Below are 22,459 nucleotides of genomic sequence, written 5' to 3'. Positions count from 1 at the left end.
AACTCCAGGAGTTGGTGATGGACAGGGAAGGCCTGGCGTGCTGCGATTCATGGGGTCGCAAAGAGTCGAACACAACTGAGCGACTGAACTGAACTGAACTGAACCATTAACCTTCATGTCACAATTCATGCTAATATATCCATTTTCTATGTGTTTTAACTATGGAGTACTCCCTACAGTCATTCTCCTTCAGAGAAACTTCTAAAAACAAAATTGATGAAATGACTTCTAGTATGCAATCTCTGATATTTACTTCAATTTAACTTTTGATTAAATAACTTTCTACATATTTGTTACATCATTTCCATAGGTTTCTTGTATAAACTCTTGTGTTTTTTGATGCATGTTTAGGACAAACCTCTTCCATCACTTGTTCCATTACTAGGGTTTCTCTCAAGTGTGTGTTCTCAGATGTTTAGTGAGATTACTACTATGACTGAAGGCTTTGCCACATTCTGTACATTTATAAGGTCTCTCTCCAGTATGAATTCGCTGATGCTGAGTAAGATGTGCGCACTGAATAAAGGCTTTGCTACATTCTTTGCATTTATAGGGTCTCTCTCCAGAATGAATTCGCTGATGTCGAGTAAGAACTGAGTACTGATGAAAGGCTTTGTTACATTCTGTACATTTATAAGGCTTCTGTCCAGTATGAATTCGCTGATGTCGAGTAAGATTTGAGCGCTGAATAAAGGCTTTGTTACATTCTTTACATTTATAAGGTCTCTCCCCAGAATGAATCCGCTGATGTCCAGTAAGAAGTGAGAGACGATGAAAGGCTTTGTTACATTCTTTACATTTATAAGGCTTCTCTCCAGTATGAATTCGCTGATGATAGGTTAGCTGTGAGTAACAGATAAAGGCTTTGCTACATTCTGTACATTTATAAGCTCTCTCTCCAGTATGAATTTGCTGATGATAGGTGAGATGTGAGTAACAGACAAAGGCTTTGCAACATTGTGTGCATTTATAAGGTTTCTCTCCAGTATGAATTCGCAAATGTTGAGTAAGATGTGAGTTGTAAGTAAAGGCTTTGCCACATTCTGTACATTTATAAGGTCTCTCTCCAGTGTGAATTCTCTGATGTTTAGTAAGAAGTGAGCGAAGGTTAAACACTTTGCTACATTCTGTACATTTGAAAGGTTTCCTTCCTGTATGAATTTTGTTATGTCTACTTAGATGGCATGACTTACTAAACACTTTCCCACATATCTTACACTGGTTTTCTTTCTGTGGATTCTGAATAGTGTGCTGTTGAATAAGTTCTGAAGACTGATTAGAAACCTGACCATATTCACTACAAATCCTCTCTTCAGTACAAGTACTCTTATCTAGAGAAAAACCTGACATTTGATCAAAGGTATTTCTACATTTATTACTTTTAGAATCCTTGTCTGAAGATTCAGGTCCCTGATGTTTCATAAGGTTTGAGTCTCCAACTGTATACCCAGTTTCATTGCCTGAATACCTTCTCACTCCACCATAAATATTCTTGTAATTATTGGAATTGGAGCTCTTATTTAACGTGTGACTCATTTTACTACACATGGAAAGTTGTTGTGTATCAACCATATCACAATATGTATTGAACAATGATGGCTGAATTGTGTCTGTTCCATTATCATCACCATGATACATCTTGGAATGCAGAGAAAATATCTGTTGGGGGAAGACAAATGACCCCCTGCTCATGGATCCCTCAAACTGATTAGATTGTGAGTTTGCCCACTTGTTAAATTGTAGGTGTTCAGACATGCTTGAATGTATGTTTAGTCGAAGCCTACGTTCAGAATTGTCTGAATGAGTAGCTGCAGTAGAGACTAGATTACCTTTCAGATTTTCCACGTTTCCTTTCACAGAACATGTATGTTTCAAAAGAGGATGGAAATCTTTTCTGAAACACTTACACTTCTTGGCAGACGTTGAAGACTGAAGTTGGTGTTTTTCCCAATTTGACTCACGTTGTTCATTTCTTTTTCCAGTAATGTTAGCATTATGTGTAACTGTTTCCATTTCTTTATATCCATATAAACATCCTCTCTGTCTTTCATATACCCTTGTATATTCCCAGTCTTTCAGAAATATTTCATCTATTCCTAGGTTTGCTTTTGAGAATACATCTTCTAACGCTGCATTCTTCAGCATCAAATCCTGGGTGTCTTGTGGAGACATAGCTGAAAGATACCAAATAACAAGTAATTTTCCCTGCTATTCTCAGTGAATATCTTTAAAGATTTAGAAAAAATTGATGACCATTAGCTAGTTTAAAACTAAAACAGAGACGGAAGTATCATGATGCTAGAGGCTTAGGCAGATGTGAAGCTCATCTCTTTCTCCACAAATGAATGAGAAATGAAACAATTCTCACAGAGCCCAGCTGAGCACTAGTAGAGGCCCTTGGAAATCTGAAAGGACAAGAAAGACTCCTGCTGAGCCAGGTAGGACAAAAGAAAGAAGGAAAAGGAAGAGGAGAGAAAGAGGGTTCAGGCCTGCAACCCTGCGGGGAGATGAAGGTGAGGAGAGGTCTCCATATTGGGGGAAGCCCCTCCCTGGGGGAGCTCGGTTTGGACAGAAGGAGAGCCTCACTCTCTGTGGGAAGAGAACACGGCAACCAGCGTGTGGCGGCGGGACAGAGTGAGAGCTGCGCGCAGGGTACTGGCCCCAGCCCTGCCCGCCCAGCCCGGGAGGCGTGTCCAGCAACGCGGACGAGGGCTGGGCGCTGAAAGGCGGGGTTTGGAGGGCAGACCCAGGCAGCGGACTGCAGTTGGCTGTGAGGAAACAGCCTGAAGGGATGGGAGTGAGGGAGGAGCTCTGCAAACGGGATGCTTGTGGTGGAGCCTGAACCACAAGAGAGCAGAGTGCCATTGGTGAGTGATGCCCAAAAAAGAAGCCCACTGCATCTCTTGTCCCTTGTGCCCGCCCCTGCTTGACAGGGACTATGAAGAACCCCACCCACATAGGTCTTTTGAGCCCCCAGTCATGGCCTCCCCCATTGACCTCCTCCACAATCAGCAGACTCCTGTGCTCTGGGCAGCCTCAGGAGCAGACACCTGTGAGTTGGCCATAGGCACAGAGGGAGCTGAAAGCACAGGTGAAACCCAGGGATAAAGAAGAAAAGCTGAAACCTCTCCTTGAAGCAACACAAGCCAGGGTCTTACACCCACGACCGGCTTTATAACCTCAGCCCCTACAGAGCATCTGAATCAAATACCAGGGCTCTCTCATTCATGGCAGGAATAGCTTTAGCAGCTGTAGACTTTGTGGGCTCCTACACAAGGGAGCTGGGCCAGGATAGAGCCTGAGCTGCCCCATAGGACAACAGCAGGTCCAGCTCCAGGCTGAATGAAATCCCAGGACCTGACTTCACTGAATCTATGCTGGTGACCTTGTGAAAACAACATCTGAGAGACACCAGGGCCATGTGCCATCATGCCCATGGTTAAGGTGGGGACAACAGCAGTGCCAATACTACATAACATAGGAGCTTGCATAACGCATGAGAGGGGGCACCAGAGCACACCCTGAGGTGAACATCCCCAGAAGAGTAACACTCAGTGACTTCTCTCCCAGTGGGTGTGCTCCAATCCCACCTGCCTCGCACCACAGATCAGAATCACAGCGAAGACTCAGATCTGGGGGCCTCTATTCAACCATGCAGGGAGTAGGCCCCACCAGAGAGAGGGCAGTAACAACCAAAGAACAAGGAGGAAACAGCCCTGAATATCCAGGGCAGGCTCTGGTCAAGGTTAACAGCAGAGCACAGATCAAGAGAGGATAAGGGCACAAACCTCTGAACCAACCTCACCCACCAAGGTGCAGATACCAGAAGGAAGACTAACTACATTCCTGCACTCTTCAAAACAGAGACCACAAACAGAAGGCTGGACAAAATGAGATGGCAAAGAAATAAGTTATGGGGAAGAAACAAGATAAAAACCTCCAAGGACCACTGAATTAAGAGGTGATAGGCAATCTAATGATTACTTCTTGCTTTTAGTCATCTTAAGTGGAGACACCAAACACTTTCACATATCCTAGGTGCCTAGTAATTCTTAAATCCACTTCTTGCCACACATGTTTCTGAGAAGGGTCTATTAGATGTTTCAATTTAAAAATCATAGATGATAGTGACAGAGAACTAAGCAGAAACTGAGGAGACATAAGGCACTGTCTGAGGAAGCTGAATACAAATAAGAGAAACTTAATAAAGTACTAGTTTTAAGAAATCAAATAAAAAGAGAGACTTTCAAACTATGATTGAAAGAGGGAACTCTACTCATTGCTCTGTGGAGACCTAAATGGGAAGGAAATCAATAGGATGGTAAAGACTAGCGATCTCTTTAAGAAAATTAGAGGTACCGGGAATATTTCATGCAAAGATGGGAACAATAAAGGACAGAAAAGGGATGGACCTAAAAGAAGCAGAAGACATTAAGAGAAGTTGGCAAGAATACATAGAAGAACTATACAAAAAAGATCTTAATCACCGAGATAACCACGATGGTGTGATCACTCACCTAGTAACAGACATCCTGGTATCCAAAGTCAAGTCAGTGTTAGAAGGCATGAAGACCAACAAGCTAGTGCAGGTGATGGAACTCCAGCTGACCTATTTCAAGTCCTGAAAGAAGATAATGCTAAAGTTCTGCACTCGATAAGCCAGCAAATTTGGAAAATTCAGCAGTGGCCACAGGACGAGAAAAGGTCAGTTTTCCTTCCAATCACAAAGAAAGCCAATGCTAAAGAACACTCAAACTACTACACAATTTCCCTTGTTTCAAACAATAGAAAGGCTCAAAATTCTCCAAGCGAGGCTTTAACAGTATGTGAACCAAGAGCTTCCAGCTGCTCAAGCTGGATTTAGAAATGGCAGAGGAATGAGAGATCAAATTGCCAACATCCCTTGGATAATAGAATAAGCAAGAGAGTTCTGGAAAAACAACTACATCTGCTTTATTTACTAGACCACAGTCTTTGATTGTGTGGATATCAAGAAACTGTGGAAAATGCTTAAAGAGATGGGAACACCAGACTACCCTACCTGCGTCCTGAGAAATCTGTATGCATGTCAAGAAGCAACAGGGAGAACTGGACATGTGACAACGGACTGATTCCAAATTGGTAAAGGAGTATGTCAAGGCTGTATATTGTCACCCTGCTTATTTAACTTATATGCACAGTACATCATGCGACATACCAGGTTGGATGAAGCACAAATCAGAATCAAGATTTCACGGAGAAATATCCATAATCTCAGATATACAGATGACACCACCCTTATAGCAGAAAGTGAATGAAACGTTGCTGAATCATGCAAAGATGCCAGGATTCTTGTTCCGGAGGAGAAGAATTCAATTTGGGGCCAGAGACGATGCTGGATTGCTCAGAGCTTTTTTGTAATAAAGTTTTATTAAAGTATAAAGGAGATAGAGAAGCTTCTAGACATCAGAAGGGGGTAGAAAGAGTACCCCCATGCTACTGTTAGCAATGGAGTTATACATTCTCCAATGAATCCAAAGAATATTTGGAGGTTGTAAAGATCTCACCAGACCTACTCCCATAATTTACATTTTAAGATAACAGGACTAGCTAGAAGGTTTAGTCCAGAGACTGCCTTAGGCAGGAGACATTATTGTTACATCATCCTTGTAAAGACCAGACCTACTCCCATAATTTACAGGTTAAGATAACAGGATTATCCAGAAGGTTCAATCCAGAGACTGTCCTCAGGCAGGATACATAATCCTAAGGAATGTAGAAGGAAAAAAAGTTTGTCCCTTTTTCCTCCTTGAGAATTCGGACCCCTCTCTCCTTGGGGACCCCTAGACTTCTTATAAACCTGCCTAGGAAATGACTCTCTCACAAAGTGGAATGGAGGAGTCTCTTGATGAAACTGAAAGAAGAGGGTAAAAAATCTGGCTTCAAACTCAACCTTCAAAAAAGGAAGATCATGGCACCGGTCAGATCGTTTCATGACAAACAGCAGAAGAAACAGTGGAAACAGTGAGAGACTTTAATTTTGGGGGTTCCAAAATCACTGCAGATAGTGACTACAGCCATGAAAGTAAAAGACTCTTGCTCCTTGGAAGAAAAGCTATGACCAACCTAGGCAGCTTATTAAAAACCAGAAACATTACTTTACTGACAAAGGTCCATCTCGTCAAAGCTATGGTTTTTCCAGTAGTCATCTATGGATGTGCGAGTTGGACCATGAAGACAGTTGAGTGCCAAAGAATTGATGTTTTTGAACTGTGGTGTTGGAGAAGACTCTTGAGAGTCCCACCTGCAAGATCACACCACTCCATCCTAAAGGAAATCAGTCCTCAATATTCATTGGAAGGACATGGTGAAGCTGAAGCTCCGATACTTTGACCACCTGATGTGAAGAACAGACTCACTGAAAAAGACCCTGATGCTGGGAAAAATTGAAGATGAGAGGAGAAGGGGACGACAGAGAATGAGATGGTTGCATGGCATCAGTGACTCGATGGACATAAGTTTGAGGAAGCTCTGGGAGTTGCTGATGGACAGGGAAGCCTGGCTTGCTGGAGACCATGGATCGCAGAGTCAGACTCGAGTGAGTGACTGAACTGAACTGACTAGTATGTATAATTGATTTTCTTTGCTGAATAGTAGAACAGCTATATTCCAATTAGAACTTTTAATAGACATTTCTTTATATAATCTAAAAATTGTCATAGTTTGAATCAACCATTAATAATATAGTGGCAAATGTGGTAAGATTTCATGTCAATTTATTTTAAAATTCTATGAAGTAATAGAACATAATAAAGTATTTTAGCATGTTAGAATTGGGGCAAATACACTAGATATTTAATATGAGATCATATAAGGAAAAGAGAAACTTTCAAGCCAACCTGAAATATGCATTGTTTCATTTTCATGAGGTTTTGCTTTCTGCAGTGAAAAATTACTTGAATTTGAAATTTATTTAGAAGGTCCTATGTGTCGCTCCCAGTGGATAGGAAATTATAAATCAGAGAACAAAAACCTGTCCCCAGTATTCCTAGAAGTTTGGCAGTTTGTCTACCACTCCACTCACACATTTCTGTCTAGAGGTAGAAGGAAACTTTAAAAGGACTGTCATACAGTTACTCAGAAATGGGCAGAGTTTTCCTAGGGCCTCCAAGAAATCAAAGAGTAATGAATGAATGCAGTTTCTCACAAGCCAAGAGGAGACTTCTAGTTCATACTGTGATGGATAAAAATAATCACTGGAGATAAATTCATGAATGATTTCAGAGAGAGAATGGGGCAGGTGATGCATTTCTACGACAGTAGCAGACACAAACCCAGGTTTTCGAAAACCATTTCTATTGAAGCAAATCTCCCAAAACCATATGATGAAGGATCAGTTCCTCACTGTTCTTTGGACTTCTCATCTGAGTCATCATCTCCATCCATTCATACCTACTTGGGTAAATGGCTGTAGTCCCCATTCTCCTTATATTCCTGGGATCCTTCAATTGCTCCAGAAAGGCGACCAGGTCCAGTTTAGAGACAAGACCTATTGATCAGAGAAAGGAATATTTGTGTTGTTAGAGAGTCATCAGTATCGAATCCAATATGTATTCAGGTGAGACGAGAAAGCATTTTGTTCTAGAAAACGATTTCCTGAAATACTTTATTCAAAGCCACTATACAATACTAACAAACACCTAACAATCAGATCCTGAGATTCTGGTCAAGTAGTACTAAAGCAAAATTAAGTAGTGTCACTGTGAAATTAAGAGAGGGTGCAACTATTTAATACCGCAGAATTTACACAATTACCAGTAACCTAGAATGAAGGAGGCAGAGTACATCAAGGAAGAAAAACATCACCAGCATAGGGAATCAGGAAGCCTTTCTTTCTAAACTCACAAATACCCATTTTCCTCTAGAAAGCAGAGATCTGAAACTACTGTGGGAAGCAGAAAATTTCAGAAGACATTCTTGACATGACGGACAAAAACCCAGCGGGTAAATAAGGGATTCTGGAAGGCAGTTATCCTCACCCAAGGAGGCCAGGTTCCCATAGTTCTGTAACATCACATCCCTGTACAATTCCCGCTGACCGAGGTCCAGGCATTCCCACTCCTCTTGAGTGAAGTCTATGGACACATCCTGGAACGTCAGCTGTCCCTGAAATACAAAGTACAGATGCCATATGGCCATGGGAAGACTTTCTAATGTGACCCAAGATGAAAACAGCAAGTTCAGAGACCTGGTCGTGAGTTGGTGGCTTGGCTGGTATTATAAAATATATATTTTTTACACAGTAATCCTTTTTACCCAATTTCTAATGTGAAGAAAGAAGGATGAGTTATGATCCACAAGCCATTAGAGAAACTATTCTCATCTGAAAGAGCAATTATAAAATAATCAGGGCAACATTAGCATATTTATTGTTCAGTGTTTTACTCGTGTGACATAGGATAAATTGTTTGTCAAAGAAACAGGATTTTTTTTTTTAAAGCATATTCTGAGCCAAGAGTTCTGAAGTGGGGCCAAAGTGCCACAATTCTAGCAAGGATATTTGAGTTGGTAATGTTGAAAATTCTGCTCGATGAATGACGATTTTGAACAGAAATGAAATAGAATTGTAAGGAAAGAATTCATACTTAAGTTGGAACTTGAACTGTTTTACAGATTTTAACAGGTCTAATAGGATAATAACTTTTCCTGTGGTCTGGGCTCGTGTTGGAAAAGAATTTCAAGACATGAGACAAACTGAGAGGGAAATAAAGTTTATTTGAATGGGGGATGCTGTTAGAAGAGCAGGCAGGCTCAAGGGAAAACGGATGTTGAACAGAGGTCCTTAGTCCACTTTCATAGCCAGGATACAAAGAGTGAAATAGGGGTCTTGCGCATTGCTGAATGAATGAGGCACATATACAGGGTGGGGGAAGAGTAAGAAAAATACTTTCTCCTTATGGGGTAGGAGGAGAGATCATTTATACTGCTCAGGAGGACCTGAAATCAATACTTACAACAGGGGGAGGGAAAGATGGTAAGGGGTCTTGTTTTTCCATTCCTGCATTCCAAGACCCTCCTTGGTTTTATCTACTCTTTTGTCCCTGGGTCACAACATACCTCCCTATTTTTAGGGTCGATTCTTTGGCCCTTGTTGATACCCTGCTCATGTCTAACTATCTACCCATTTCCCTTCTCACGCATCTGGGAATCCAGTTTCAAGGAAAAAGGGGCAATGACCGCTCTGACTTCTTCAGGCTCAGCAGAGGCGCATGGGGCTCTGGGTTCCATTTGCCTAGTCTGTCAGGGTGCATTTATGCAGAGAGATGAGAGTCCATGGAATGATAAGGTGACTTGTTTCAGCATTGTCTAGGTGTTGGGCAGGGAATATTCTTGCACGACCACTTGGAAATTTGTGGTATTTTAGAAGAAACAAACTTTACAAGAAAGTTAAAGTTACAAGGCCTAAAGATTAAGAGAAGTAGAAAAGCTGCTCAGGGGTTACTTAGGAGAACCAGCACCGGACATTGGTTCGTGACGTTAGTGTTTCTCTAGGTACGAGAAGAAGCCAGAATCTGGCCTCATAAAATCTTTACCTGAAAACATCTGACTATCAGAAGACCAGTTCTGGGTTTTTCCCAGGGCACAGATTGCCTTATTCCTGATCTCTACTCTGAACAGCTTTCAGTGCGGGGGTGGGGGGGTGGGGGTGGGGGTGGGGTAGGGAGGTGGTGTATGGGGGGTGGGGTTGAAAGTCAGGAGCTTGCTGTGGTCATGATGTCATCTTTGTAGAGACAGCTGGCAGAGTCCAGTTAGCAGGGTTCCTTCATAGCCACATATTTGACCATGCTTTGGGGGCATTTCTTGGCCATTGTGTCCCATGGCACTGGGAAGGCTCATTCCCAGGTCTGGGGAAGGTTCCACCGATAGGCCACTCAATGTGCTTTTTCTAGGCCAGGCCTTGTGAGTAGCAAAATCTCTGGACCATACCTGTCTTACTAGCCTCTTGGTCCAGGAAAATATTCCCTTTTCTTGCTTCTTCCCATATCTAGCGTTACGTTATTACAATCACTGATAGCATGTGGAACTTCATATTAGCATTTTATCACAGGCTCAGTCACACATTGAGTAACATAAGAAACAATCTTTTGAAACAAGCGACATAGAAATTAATATAGCTATAACTAGCAGTTATTAGTCAGGACGTAAGAATGAAAAGTCAAGAACTTTCATTAGGTAGAGCCCAGAATTCCCCAGGTCATCTAACTTCACTTGTTAAATGACTATAACCTGGCGGTAATCTCCTGGTTGTATATCATGGAGCATCTAATCTTTATCTGAAGATTGTTTACTGAGATTAGCTTTAGAAACAAACTTAGAGTATCCTTTTTAATAACTTAATTGAATCTTTCAGAAATATAACATAAGAAGGAACTATCTCAGAAGTGAGTCTTAGTAAACACTAGATTTAATTAACAAAACTAGAAACTTAGTTTAACAATGAAAAAAGTTAATATTCAGTTAAACATAACTTTTTCACTATGAGGGCATTAAACCTGTAGCCAGGGAAAGCTTTAACCCATCAAATAAAAATGAGGTTTGTCAGGGAGCTGGGAAAGCCAGGCAGCCATGTTGGATTTCCCACAGCCCTGACTCTTTGATTTATAGCTATTGTTCACCCATTTTTAATTCCCCAATTGACAAGCAGACCATGGCCATGTTTTAAGAACATCAGGATGGCAAAAGTCTAACCATGAGGGGTTATTTTTGTAGAAGAAGAATGAGTTTTGTCTAAATGTACCATAATCTTAAGTAATGCTTATTTACTTTACCAAACTAACAAAAAGATTTTTTAAATGAATATAAATCACTTAAAGGCAAAAAAACTCATAATCTCTTATTGAAAGCTGCATTCTAAGGAAACTTTGTTTTATAAACATAGAGACTAGACTAAATTCCAGTCTGGTACAAGCTTGTGTGTTAGTCATTCAGCCATGTCTGACTCTTTGTGACCCCACGGACTGTAGCTCACCAGGCTCCTCTGTCCGTGGGATTCTCCAGGCAAGAATACTGGAGTGGGTTGCCATTCCCTTCTCCAACAAGCTTACCAGATAGCAAACAAACAAAATTTGTTTATCAGAATGTGTATTCTGTTGATAGATGAAATGTTCTGTATATGTCTGTTAAGTCCATCTGGTGTAATACATAGTTTTAAGTCTAATTTTACCTTATTTTCTGTCTATATGATCTATCCGTTGGTGAAAGTGGGATACTAAAGTCCCCAATTATAACTGAGTATTTCTATTTTCCTTTAATGTCTGTTAATATAAACATAAATATATAATATTTAATAAAGATGCAAACTATATAAATATACAATAATACACATATATAATAAATATATATTTGCTTTCCCTAAAAAAAAAAAGAAAAATCTTTTCCATAAATCATGAAGTAGCAGTATTCTTACAAAGACATCAGAGTGCAATCATAGAAGGCATGTTTAAATCTGATTAAACTGCAAATAACAATGTAGCCTGGTCATTGCTGTGACTTGTAACACTTTACCAGGATAAGTAGAATTATAGTTGACCACATTTTATTAGGGCGTATCAGATCTATATGAACTCCACATAATTTTAGGATATCTATATTAGTAACATCAACCAGACAGTATAATCTGATAAGATTTATCACCCCTGCAACAGTACTTCCCATGTAATTTAACATGTCCAATGAACTCTGGTAATTTAATAGCTCCCTGGGATGTCTCAGGGGCCCTCTGAAGCATTCCAAAGTTAGCTACAAGTCAAGTTACTTAGGAAGTTTTGTGGGCAAATATGAAAAGGGGTTATAACACTCAGTCAGATTAAACCATACAGATCACTGGGAAACAATATATTCACTTAGCCAAAGTAACAAAGAAGATTTCAAAGGTAAACATAGAACAGATCACTTCAGAGGTAAAGAAACTTAAAATCCAGTATCAAAGGCAGCTCAACATCTCAAGAAAACTTGTATTTATGCACAAAACTCTTCCCTTGGGGTCCACTTTCCATGAAACTTTATCACTTTCTATACCCATTACTTTGTTCTCCCATCCTCAAACAGCCACCTGTAAGTCAGACCTACCTCCTTTTCCCTTCATAAAATGTAATTTCATTCCTCATACCTTCTTTATTGAAAATACACATGCTACTTTCTGTAAGCAACCAAGAACTTAAGCATTCTGTAGATTGGTGAACATATATACGAGTGATAGTCCCCCCCCCCCCCATTTCTAGAGGTACTTTGCTGGTTGACAAACTTGTAACAGATATAAAAATATAACAATATTTAACTTATAATAAATCTAGGCACAATGAAAATACTGTGCTTAATGACTCAGACATACCTACATTACATGAGCAAACAAACAGTAATACTACATATTTAATATTTATATTTCCCAGTTCACATGAATCTGAAATTCATTTAGGTTAATTTCTCTTATAGTTAGAATTGTCTGAATTGTAAGCTCTTACTTTCCTTTAGGCCAATTAAATTAGAACTCATTTACAACTTCAGCATTTAAAAAAAAAAAAAAACACAATAGAGCCCACACTGACACATATATAAATCCAGACAGACAGAGATCTCATAGTTTCCTGCCTGAAATTTAAAACTTCTCTTTGACCCTTTTTTGTTTGTTTGTTTGACTTGAAGTTCTGACTTGCCCAAGGCTGAGTTAGGTCTCAGGCAAATTGGGCAATGTATTTCAAGGACATGGAAAGGGTTAACTTCAAGCTTTTCTCTAGGCAGGACTTTTAACAAGCTAGTTGTTTTTAAATGCATATGCAAAAAGAAAGGGTTTTGCAGTTTGCAAGGGAAAGAAAATTTCATTTTAACCAGTTTTCTCCAGAGTCTGAAGAATATCAGGCCCATCCTGTGTCAAAAAGTCATCTTTGCTTTCTGTAGTTTTAGTTTTATAGCTAAAATATAGATCAAATAATGCTCAAACTGACCCTGATATCAGGGGCATTTCAGCTGATAAAAATCTTGGACTGTCCTTCTGGTGGGAAGTGAGGTCTTTGTCCCATCAGAAGAATCTGAAGGGTTGAGGGAATTTGCAGGACTGGGGGAAGCTTGGTCCTTCCCAGGCCTGAGAAACAGTAGTCAGAAGGGAATTCTTTAGGATATTCAGGAGTGGGGGAAGCTTGGTTCCCTCTCCACCTGAGAGATAAGCTTCCTTAGAAGGGGATTCTTTAGAATGTTAGGACATTTTTTGATCCTTCAGGCTTTTGAATATAGAAGAAAGACCTGGACCAAAGGGAACCTCAGAATCCTTTCCTAGAGATCATGTGGATATGAAAGGTTGAGTAGGGGTCATCTAGGAAATCTGATGGAGAGAGACAGAGAGGGACAGAAGACAGAGAGGCAACAGAATGCAAGGAAATTCTCAGTCCTTTCCCTTCTTTTGGCAAGACCTAGTGTGCCATTCAGAGGCCATTTTTGGGGTGCCCCCGTTTCTATTGGAGCTAGGCGTTTTGGCGTGTCAAAATTTTCCAGTGTCTGAGAATGTAGCCAAGGGCTGATTATGAAAGAGCCTCCTGGGATGTACAGAACCCACTCTTAGCCTACCTACCATAGAATGGGAATACTGAGAGTCACTGGCTGACAGAAAGGCATCCCTTTTCTTCCAGTGAGCTCTCCGTGCGACTAATGCACAAAATGGCCGAGCGTCCCAACAGTCGCGTCCAACAGTGAGAGGAGACCTCTGAGAACCCTGCAGCTAAGCCACCAGGTGACACAGGCAGAGAAAGACAGAGACTCCCAGAAGCAACCAGGTGACTCACCATTTGGTGATTCCCTGAAACATGGAAGGCACTCTTGGGACAGCTCAGAGGCAACACCCAGTTTCCTATAAATCAATCTGGACCAAAAGGGAAAGAAGAGAAAGTGACAGGGAATAAGGCTGAGGAATCCGCCTTACAATATATTTGGGAGGCGGTGGTCCAGGGACAATGGTCTCTGTTTTGCTTCAACCGGACATGGTGGACAGAAGTTGTCTTGCTGGGGGCAGATGCCCTTGTGGCCTGATCCGTTCTGTGTGCCCCCATCCTCACATGGGAGTCTTTCTGTGGCAGGCACCCTAATGGCTTTTATGTGTCTGTCCTGTGCCCACACAATATTAGTTGGCATAGTCCTAAGTTGGAAAAAAACAAAAAGGAGACACCCTCACCCATTCACAAAAAGGAGAGACCCTCACCAGGGCTTCCCTGGTGGCTCAGAGGGTAAAGTGTCTGCCTGCAATGCAGGAGACCTGGGTTTGATCCTTGGGTCAGGAAGATCCCCTGGAGAAGGAAATGGCAACCCACTCCAGTATTCTTGCCTGGAAAATCCCATGGACAGAGAAGCCTGGTAGACTACAGTCTATGGGATCACAAAGAGTCAGACATGACTGAGGGACTTCACTTTCACTCACCCATTCAAGCTGCAGATACTTTGGGTGCAGTGAACAGTGGGGCCTTTGGAACATACCAGAGGTTAACCCTGGCCAGAGTTCCTACGTTGCTGCCACAGCACTTGCCTGTTGGCAGAGGGTCCCTATGAGAAAGGAGAAGCAAAGATGAGAGGAAGAAACTCCAAGTCCCTGAACAAGCCACCAAAAATGTCATGGTCTGGCTGTGGGTTGGAAAAGAATTTCCAGACATAAGACAATACGGATCTGGTTAATCAGTTTCTACATTCTAAGATCCTCCTTGGTTTTATCTGCTCTTCACTTTGGGTAACCACAACCTTGGTAGAACGAATCATTTTAACTATTTAGTATATACTCTATATTTTTCTGATTGTTTTTATCAGTCTTGAAAGTGTAAGAGAAATAACTAAAAATCAGTAATGTTCTTCCTGGCATATATTTTAACAAACAGCCATTAAATGGCAGAGCTGAAACTTTATTTCAGTTTATGTACTTTAGACATAACTACTTTTAACTAATAAAACAGAGACAGATTCACAGAGACAACTCTAAGAAAAGTTGATACAAGTTTCTGCTCATTTCAGTTCAGTTCAGTTGCTCAGTCATGTCCGACTCTTTGCGACCTCATGATTTGTAGCACGCCAGGCCTCCCTGTCCATCACCAACTCCTGGAGTTCACCCAAACTCATGTGCATCGAGTCAGTGATGCCATCCAGCCATCTCATCCTCTGTCATCCCCTTCTCCTGTCCCCAATTACGCCCAGCATCAGGGTCTTTTCCAATGAGTCAACTCTTTGCATGAGGTGGCCAAAGGATTGGAATTTCAGCCTCAGCATCAGTCCTTCCAATGAACACCCAGGACTGGTCTCCTTTAGGAGGGACTGTTTAGATCTCCTTGCAGTCCAATGTACTACCAAGAGTCTTCTGAGCACCACAGTTCAAAAGCACCAATTCTTCAGCACTCAGCATTCTTCACAGTCCAACTCTCACATCCATACATGACCATTGGAAAAACCACAGCCTTGACTAGATGGACCTTTGTTGGTAAAGTAATGTCTCTGCTTTTCAGTATGCTATCTAGGTTGGTCATAAATTTCCTTCCAAGGAGGAAGCATCTTTTAATTTCATGGTTGCAATCACCAACTGCAGTGACTTTGGAGCCCCCAAAAATAACGTCTGACACTGGTTTCCTATCTATTTCCCATGAAGTGATCGGACCAGATGCCATGATCTTCGTTTGCTGAATGTTGAGCTTTCAGCCAACTTTTTCGCTCTCCTATTTCAATTTCATCAAGAGGCTCTTTAGTTCCTCTTCACTTTCTGCCATTAGGGTGGTGTCATCTGCATATCTAAGATTATTTATATTTCTCCCGGCAATCTTGATTCCAGCTGGTGCTTCTTCCAGCCCAGCGCTTCTCAAGAGGTACTCTGTATCAGTTAAATAAGCAGGGTGACAAAATACAGTCTTGACAAACTCCTTTTTGTATTTGGAACCAGTCTGTTGTTCCATGTCCTGTTCTAACTGTTGCTTCCTGACCTGCATATAGGTTTCTCAAGAGGCAGGTCAGGTGCTCTGGAATTCCCATCTCTTTCAGAATTTTCCACAGTTTATTGCAATCCATACAGTCAAAGGCTTTGGCATAAAGCAAAAATAGATGTTTTTTTCTGGAACTCTGTTGCTTTTTCGATGATCCAGGAGATGTTGGCAATTTGATCTCTGGTTCCTCTGCCTTTTCCTAAAACCAGCTTGAACATCTGGAAGTTCACGGTTCACGTATTACTAAAGCCTGGCTTGGAGAATTTTGAGCATTATTTTACTAGTGTGTGAGGTGAGTGCAATTGTGTGGTAGTTTGCCCATTCTTTTGCATTGCCTTTCTTTGGAATTGGAATGAAAACTGACCTTTTCCAGTCCTGCAGCCACTGCTGAGTTTTCCATATTTGCTGGCATATTGAGTGCAGCACTTTCACAAGTTTCTGCAACTGTAAAGAATACTAAAGACAAGAAAAGTTTTAGTCACTCAGTCATGTCCCATTCTTTCTGACCTCATGGATTCTAACTTGCCAGATTGCTCTGTCCAAGAAATTACCAAGCAGGAATAGTGGAATGGGTAGTCATTCCCTTCCCCAGAAGTTCTTCAAGAAAACAAAAAGAAAAAATTGATCAAGTCATCTTAATATTTTCATACATATGGTTCAGTTCAGTTGCTCAGTCATAAACAACTCTTCGCTATCCCATGGCACACAGCTTGCCAGGCCTCCACCAACTCCTGGAGCCTACTCAAACTCATCTCCACTGAGTACAGACATACACTCAAATGGGTCTATATGCTCAATTAGAGGAAGAGAGAAAGTTTTTCATGTCACTAAATCAGGTAATTTTGAACGGGGTAAAATGTACATAATGCTAGAGGATGATATTCTTCATTTGCACTGAGCTGTATTTTAAATTTTAATACAGTTGAGCATAGATTAGGACTAATAAGATTCTTGTAAATATTTTGGAAAATACAAATACCTGTGTAATTACCTGTGATAAGACTCTGTGATATAAGCATGGAGTGTACTGGAAAAGAACAGACCTGGGCTTGGGATGAAAACTCCCACTCCCAAAACCCACCATCTCTGCTAAATACACATGAGTGTTCATTTTCCAAAGCAGAAAGAAAGTAAGAAGACATGAAGTTACTCCATTAATTGTGATAGTTTAGACACATCCCTCACTTTTTCTAAGACACTTGTTCAAGTCAAGTGGAAAAAAAAAAAATTGATAGCATGGGAAACTCACAGAAACACCTAAAGCAGCGAACATGAGTCACGGAGTAAGAAGTACATGGAGGAATGCATTATCACTGCATGTGTATTCTGGCATTATTAGGAAACTATGATCTGAATCTATCATTAAAAAATGTTATTTTGGGGACTTCAGTGACTAAGAACATGAGCTCCCAATGCACAGAGGTCTGGTTCTTTCCCTGATCAGGAAACTAGATCCCACATGCAATAGCTAAGAGTTTACATGTCACAACCAAAGAAGCTGAAAATTACAAGGATGACTGAAGATCTTACCTGCCACAAGAAGACCCAGTGCAGCCAAATAAATATTTTTAAAATGTGTTGTAAGCAAAATTCACTTCATATATACCTTCCCTGATCTGTAGCCTAATGTTGCGGTTCTTTAACGGACCAGAATCTGGTGGTCAGAGTCAACGATAAGAAAGTAAAAGAGAAAAAGAGGCTGATATTCCCTGGTTTATGCAGAGAACCAATAAAGCCCTTGACACAGGGCTTGTACCACTCACGAAGGTACAGGGCATTCTCTTGAGGAGGTCTGGAAAGCCCAGGCAAGAAAGTGAGCTCAGCAGGATTCCACGCTCCAGAGAATTAGCCTGAGGGAGAGAGAGAGAGAAAGAAAGACAGACACAGGGACCCAAGCTCTGATGGAATAAGGGTGCTTTAATGATCTTTGTGTGAGCCTATATAGGCTGTTAAGGAATTTATTTGACAATGGTAAAGATCAGAAAACCATATGAATAGTAACCGTTACCAAGGAAACAAAGAATTAACAATGGTCATAAGGTCAGAAAACAACCCATATTTCAAGAGGGAGGGTCATGACTAGGCAGAGTAACTGAAGGGAAAGAGTTTACTGAAGTAAATCCATGCATACAATTCATCTCATTATCTCAGTCCTGGGAGCAGGACTGAACTGGTGGTGTACTATAATATGACTTTTACATAGCAATATTTTCTACTGTAATCTGAACCCCCCAAAAAGATGAGAAATGACCCACACACCATTTCAGAAACTATTCTGATCTGGAAAAGAAATAAAATAATCACAACTGCATGGGCATATTTATTTTTGAGTGTTGTATTTGTATGACACGGCGTGAATTGTCTATCAAAGAAACAGGTAACATTTTAAAAAAGCATACCCTTACCCAAGAGTTCTTAAGTGGGAGAAATATGCCATTTATTTTAACAAGCTTAATTTTTTTCAGAGTATTGTTAACAAGCTTCTTTTAACTAGTGATGTTCAAAATTCTGCTCCATGAACGACCATTTTGAATAGTAACGAAATACAATAGTAAGGTAAGCATTCATACTTACTTTTGAATGTAGTGTTTTACAAATTTTACAGTTCAAATATGATAGCATCCTCAGTCCTCAGTAGAAACAATCATTTTAACTATTTAAGGTATACTATATGCAGATGACACCAGCCTTATGGCAGAAAGTGAAGAGGAACTAAAAAGCCTCTTGATGAAAGTGAAAGTGGAGAGTGAAAAAGTTGGCTTAAAGCTCAACATTCAGAAAACAAAGATCATGGCATCTGGTCCCATCACTTCATGGGAAAAAATGGGGAAACAGTGGAAACAGTGTCAGACTTTATTTTTCTGGGCTCCAAAATCACTGCAGATGGTGACTGCAGCCATGAAATTAAAAGACGCTTACTCCTTGGAAGAAAAGTTATGATCAACCTAGATAGCATATTGAAAAGCAGAGACATTACTTTGCCAACAAAGGTCCATCTAGTCAACGCTATGGTTTTTCCAGTGGTCATATATGGATCTGAGAGTTGGACTGTGAAGAAAGCTGAGTGCCGAAGAATTGATGCTTTTGAACTGTGGTGTTGGAGAAGATTCTTGAGAGTCCCTTGGACTGCAAGGAGAGCCAACCAGTCCATTCTTAAGGAGATCAGTCTTGGGATTTCTTTGGAGGGAATGATGCTGAAGCTGAAGCTCCAGTACTTTGGCCACCTCATGTGAAGAGTTGACTCATTGGAAAAGACTGATGCTGGGAGGGTTGGGGGCAGGAGGAGAAGGGGATGACAGAGGATGAGATGGCTGGATGGCATCACTGACTCGATGGACTTGAGTCTGAGTGAACTCCGGGAGTTGTTGATGTATAGGGAGGCCTGGCGTGCTGCGATTCATGGGATCACAAAGAGTCAGACACGACTGAGCGACTGAACTGAATGGGACTGATATATATTTCTGAGAGTTTTTTACAAAGTCTTGGATGTGTAATGGAAATAAGTTAAAATCAGTTACGTTGTTGTTCCACCTTTTTGCAAATATGTAGCAAACATTCCTTAAATAGCTTAAATTTGCCTCACTTTATGTACTCTAAACAGACAAACACATAGGGACAACTCTAAAGAAAGTTCATAGAAGTTTCTCTAACTGTGAAGAATACAAAATACAAGAAAAATAACTGATCAAATCATATGAACATTTTCATGCATACATATATTAAAATGGGGCTATAGATTCATTTCACTAAAATGAAACAATCTAAGGCCATGGAAAATATGTAAGAACAATTTTCAAAGGTTAGAATAAAAATATTCATGAAATGATGGCTTTTATAAACTCTAGGTTTCTGCACACAAAGATGCACACATAAACACACTTAAGGTAAAAGCAACTGTCCATAAGTAACAGATCTTTTGGAAGAAACATTTTTAATCTACCTTAAAAAAAATTTTTTTTTCAAGTGTATTTTAGCATTTATGGTAAAACAAACATTTACAAATTGTGCATGAATGCATGCTAAGTCACCTCAATCATGTCTAACAGTTTGCAACTGCATGGACTGTAGCCATCCAAACTCCTCTGTCCATGGGATTTCCCAGGCAAGAATACTGGAGGGGTTGCCATTCTCCAGGGGACCTTCCCAACCCAGGGATCAAACCCAGTTCTCCTGCATTGGCAGGCGGATTCTTTACCACTGAGCCACCTGGGTTCACTGAAAACAACTTTTTCTCTTTAGTAAGAATAATCAAAAACACAATATGAGAAATAGTCTACATTTTATTAGCAAATATAGCATGACACCTATTTAGAACACATTTCCAGACCTATATGAAGAAACTGTAAACCTTTACTGAAGCACATAATGTCTGAAAATCACAAGTTTTACTTGGAAGATGTGGTGACCTAAAGACTCCAGTGACTGTAAATTCAGAACAATTCAAACTCAAAATTATAAGACTCAGCTGTATCCAGGAGAGCCAACATAATTTTGAATTTAAAAACGCAAAAAACCGAAATAGAGGGAAATTACAGATTTCTGTAATTACAATCTGTTAACCTGTAATTCTGCCAAATTACAGATGAAGTTATCACTGTATAGACTAGTAAAACTTCAAAATAAATTATGCAAAGTATCAAGAAGGTAGCCAAAGAAGCATACCTAAAGAGAGACTTAGACATTATTTTGAACAATAAAATAGAAGGTAAACACAAAAATTTTTTTTCTAATAACGCAACAGGTGAGGTATTCCAAGGTAACAACAAAAATGAGCGGGGGGTGGGGGGCTGGGGTGGGTAAGTCAAAGGGCATAAAAGAAAGATTTAGGTTTCAGGGTCGTGTAATAAATAATTTAGGGACTTGGCTCACGGTCCAGTGGTGAGAAATCTGCCTGTCAATGCAGATGACATGGGTTCCATCCCTGGTCAGGAAACATCCCACATGCCTTGAAGCAGCTAAGCTAGTGAGCCACAACTACTGAAGCCCACCTGCTCCAGAGCCTGCCAGTTATTAATACAACGACTGAACCTGTGCCTTAGAGCCAGAGCTCCACAACAAGATAGTAGCTCCTCCTAATCACAACAGAGAAAGCCCAAGCGCATCAGCAAAATCCCAGTATAGCCAAAACTAAATAAATACTAAAACAATAACAACAAAAAAAGAATTTGGCAGGCTTTGGTCCCCAGGTTGTGGAAGTTTCTTAACTACTTGGAATTAAGTAGTTAACTACTTTCAAGTTTATTAACTTGGAATTCCCCCCCCCTCAACTTTGGGAATTTTCTTAGTGACTGAAGTAGCTTTATTACTCTCCGTGGGCCCTGATTATTTATGCTAAAAACATGACCTACAGTGGGCCCCTAGTTTAATAATGGGACGACTCAGGTTGTGAGGCTAGCCATTTCAAAAGACCAAGGATGTTACTAGAGGTATGGGGCTTTGAGCCAGGTGGGCTTACTAGCCCAGCCTCTAAGGAGGGGAGAATGCTGGAGATGTTATCCATCCCGCCTCTGAGGCTAAACCGCAATAAAAACTTGAGTGAGCTTCTTTGGCTGGCAATACTCTGTTTTCTGTCATACTGATGTGCCAGGAGGGTAATGGGTCCCTTGGGATGACTATGGGTCAGTTCAAACAAACCCGTTCAGAAGTTAAGAAGCTTATCAAGTCCAAAGAAGCAGCATTTCAGGAAAGAGAAACAGAACAAACAAACAAAAGGACTATGCCTCTTACCTCTAAACGAGTCATTTCTGACTCCTTGCTTTCCTCTTCCTCTGGGATTCCTTCTCAGGTAAGATCAGCCTTGGGAAGTGACCCCTGAGTGTTGAGAATAGGCTGTTCAATACTTAGAAAAACACACCGAGCTCCCTGTAACACAGCCCCACACAGAGGGAGGATCTCAACAGGTACAAAACACAATCCTCTACGTCCACGGACACAGCAGGGATTTTTGGAACATAGAATTAAACGAGGTGCTTTTAGTTTTATTCTTTTCTTCTGAACTCGCGGCCCTTCCTGTGAAAGCCACACGTTCTAGGCTAACCCTCCCGTTCAAACCTTAGGCGAGACCCTGACCAAACTCCATACAGAATAGAGCCTCCTTCGTTCACCTCTTCGTGGATCGGGGACCTAGGGGTTGGGCACTGCAGGACTTTAAGCAGCGGTCTCTACAAGTTAGAAGGTAGAATTGCCAGAAAAAGACATGGACTCTAGAACGATATTAACAGGAAGCGAACGCGGGCCCCAGGGACCCGGCAGCTAAAAGGACTTCAGAACTTCTAACGGCGATGCGAGGACACACTGGGGACGGGAAAATGGGGACGGTAGCTTGAACGTCCACAGAGACTCCCGAAACCCACGTGTGAAGGACAGCAGGCTGTGGGACTAGGAAATCCGGGTTTTAAACAAACTCACCAGAACTCTCTGTTGGTCATTTAAACGCAATTCCGGGTCTGCAGGATACTGCGCACGCGCGGGCGGAAGATCCGGTA

The 22,459-nt window shown here is 41.0% G+C and overlaps 1 protein-coding gene across 4 annotated transcripts in view; it reads right to left on the bottom strand.

Moving 5' to 3' along the window:
* The window catches only part of LOC120871947 (zinc finger protein 708-like), an 87,656-nt gene extending 65,197 nt beyond the window's left edge, over positions 1-22,459 (bottom strand). The window contains exons 1-6 of one of the 4 annotated variants that reach the window (XM_040251999.1): positions 22,383-22,444; positions 21,702-22,097; positions 17,738-17,824; positions 8,019-8,145; positions 7,436-7,528; positions 1,908-2,174 (exon numbers count right to left, since the gene is read on the bottom strand). In XM_040251999.1, coding sequence (XP_040107933.1) covers positions 1,908-2,174; positions 7,436-7,528; positions 8,019-8,145; positions 17,738-17,824; positions 21,702-21,716 — 589 coding nt within the window. In that variant the 5' untranslated portion in view covers positions 21,717-22,097; positions 22,383-22,444. Of the gene's footprint in view, positions 1-1,907; positions 2,175-7,435; positions 7,529-8,018; positions 8,146-17,737; positions 17,825-21,701; positions 22,098-22,382 lie in introns of all 4 variants that reach the window. The other 3 variants (XM_040252000.1, XM_040251995.1, XM_040251996.1) reach the window with 3 other exon arrangements.

The sequence above is a fragment of the Oryx dammah genome, unplaced genomic scaffold (assembly GCF_014754425.2).
Source record: "Oryx dammah isolate SB20612 unplaced genomic scaffold, SCBI_Odam_1.1 HiC_scaffold_13, whole genome shotgun sequence".
Taxonomy (NCBI): domain Eukaryota; kingdom Metazoa; phylum Chordata; class Mammalia; order Artiodactyla; family Bovidae; genus Oryx; species Oryx dammah.
Note: the sequence above shows the minus strand (reverse complement) of the source record. Positions and strands in the feature narration are given on the sequence as shown.